At 50.5% G+C, this 2,597-nt stretch overlaps 1 protein-coding gene; it reads left to right on the top strand.

Moving 5' to 3' along the window:
• Positions 1-227: 227 nt before the first annotated feature.
• Positions 228-2,046, top strand: GSTUM_00005573001 (uncharacterized protein; the record flags this gene model as incomplete). XM_002837700.2 has 3 exons in its annotated part: positions 228-429; positions 550-808; positions 968-2,046. The coding sequence occupies 3 exons, from the start codon at positions 228-230 to the stop codon at positions 1,896-1,898; spliced, it is 1,392 nt and encodes a 463-aa protein (XP_002837746.1). The 3' UTR covers positions 1,899-2,046.
• Between the last annotated feature and the right edge of the window lie 551 nt (positions 2,047-2,597).

The following is a 2,597-nucleotide window of genomic DNA, read 5'->3' as shown; positions in this document are numbered from 1 at the left end:
AACAAATCCAGTTGGCTACGCAACAAACTCAAACATCAAGTTACCTCACTTTCCTTCCTTCCTTCCTTTCTCCCCTATTCCCCATCTTTCACCTCTTTCCCGTTCTTTGTTCTAGTTATCCCACCCCTTTCCTTTTTTCCTTTCGTTTCTTTCTGTTAATTTCCTTCCCTTCCCTTCCCTTCCCTTCCCTTCCCTATTCATTTTCGTTTTCCGTTTCCTTTTCGAACATGGAGAATCCCGACACTCCTACGGAAATCGCGAAACATATTTCTCACGCGGGAATCACGTTCGAAGTCTTTCGTCCAGAGGAACTGCCCGGCATACCAATCTTCGGTGACCCTGGGCAGCGGCGGAACAACAACAACAACGGCAACAATAAAAAGCGAAAAGCTGACGAGGAGGAGGAAGGCTGGGAAAAGCGCAGGCGTAGTGAGTAGCCATACCTCTGAGGAAAAAAATAATATTTTTTTTTTACATTTTGCCTGTTTGTATCGGTCGCGTGTGCTGATCGGTTGGTGGAATTTTTTTTCCCTTCAAAATTATCGATAGCTACCATTGAGAACGAATTGTTCGATAGTGTGTTCATCGGTTTGGAAACGCAGGTTTGCAACGGGGGAGTACGCTTACCAAGGTTACCGGATTGGTTAAATGCGGTACGCGAGGATCAGTGGGATACGCGGGCGCCGGGAGTGTTCCTCGTTCGGCCTTCTTTGGAGGACTTTCGAAGCCGATTTGTGGAAATGATGGGCGTTCTAGAAGCGATTGGGGTGGAGATGGGCGTTGTGAAGGTTAAGATTCCTGAAGGATGGTTTGTTCCCCCTTCATATCCCTCCCAATTGATCAAGATCATGATCTACGATAGTGATTAGCTCCCTTGCGTCTGTTTCGTCCCATGTTTTTTTTCTTTTTCTTTTCTTTTTCTCTTGGGTAATGGGGTTACACGTGCTGACTGATGTGTAATGCATAGGAATGATACTCCGCCAATCCCTTCCTCGGAGAGCGATCGTGCCCCACCAGATCTTGAACTCTACACCATGACCCAGCGGCTACCCCTTCACCCTTCCTCAAAATCAAACTTAACCCCAATATACCATGTAACTTCCTCCACCAAGCGTACAATACCAGCATCGCAATGGCGAGAAATTATCCAAGCCTCGACCCGACCGACCGCCGCCCTATCGGAGACTAAAATGTGCTTCCGAGGTCGTCAGTGGAAAAACATCCTCACTGGAATACCGCGGGACGGCCCAACCCAATACTCCTCAGACAATGACATAACGGACGACTTACGCAGATACCTCTCCCTCTCCGATCCGAAGCTAACATTGCTCCCGGGTAACGTCCTCCACGACAACATAACCGCCGTGACAGGGATCCAAACACCATACCTATACATCGGCCAGGCGTACACCATGTTTGCTCTACATACGGAAGACTACAACGCACTATCCCTGAACTACCAACACTCCGGCGCGCCCAAATCATGGCGCGTCTGCTCGCCACGGAGCTTCACCGCCCTGGAAGACTTTATCGCAGCGAGCATCCCCAATGCCGGGAATTGCTCGCAGTTTGTCAGGCATCAGAGTATCTATCTACCCCGGGAGACGCTTGAGGGAGCGGGTGTGAGGAGTATACTTGTTCGACAGTTTCCGGGAGAATTGGTGATTACTTGGCCGCTGGCCTACCATCAGGGGTGGAACGAGGGGGTTAATGTTAACGAAGCGTGTGGATATGGGAACGAGAGGTGGAGAGAGTTGTTCCCCGAAAAAGCGAGGAGAGTAAAAGAGGGTAGGGGTGTCGGTGGGGGAAGTGTTTATAGGGCTTGTGGTGGGAGGTGTGTGGGCGGAGAAGAACCGGTTCGTTTAGTTTATAGGGGGGAGAGTGATTGGGCGGTTTAAGGAAGGGGAGAACTGTACATATACGCTTGCGACTTGTGACATATGGGAACTGTGTGTACTTGTACGTGTGTATTTCTGGAGAGACGTGGATACTAGGCATCGGTAATGGGATTGTTAATCAATAATATTATGGTGGGTTAGTTGATGGTCTATTAGATCATTGATTTTGGGAATTAAAGGTGGGGACCGCTCAACGACCCTTTGCGTGTCGTGCCCTAGCAATCGAGACAGGATCAACACCGAGGATGCCTATCTATTGTGCACACTCCCGGAATGCTGTCAATCAAGGGTGCGTAACCGTGGCTGAGGAATCAGCTGGGAAGGATGTCACCCCCGGTAGGCTAGGCACACTCCCCGATGCTGGCGGCCGAGAGCGGGCAGGAAGAGGTGAAGCTCTTCCAAGGACGACAGACGTCAACCCCAACAGTACAGTCAAAATCTAGGGTCCCTCACAACTCTCGTTGACGACCGCTATGAGCGGGTAGCTAGTGCAGATGGGCGTCTCAAAGCCCCCACCAGGACAGAAAATATATCCCTCCGATAGAGCGGATATGTATCACACGCTGGAACAAGAGACCACTCTTGCGGGCGAGGACGTGCAGCAGCCAAGATATCCCTGGGTGGGGCGTATCGGACTCGGGGGTTTGGAGTTAACTTATGTATGGTCATTCAAACGACACCGCCTTTACGGAGTCCTCG

Source organism: Tuber melanosporum (genome assembly GCF_000151645.1).
Source record: "Tuber melanosporum whole genome shotgun sequence assembly, scaffold_2, strain Mel28".
Taxonomy (NCBI): Eukaryota; Fungi; Ascomycota; class Pezizomycetes; order Pezizales; family Tuberaceae; genus Tuber; species Tuber melanosporum.
The sequence above is the reverse complement of the archived record's forward strand: the minus strand, read 5'-3'. Positions and strand labels throughout refer to the sequence as shown.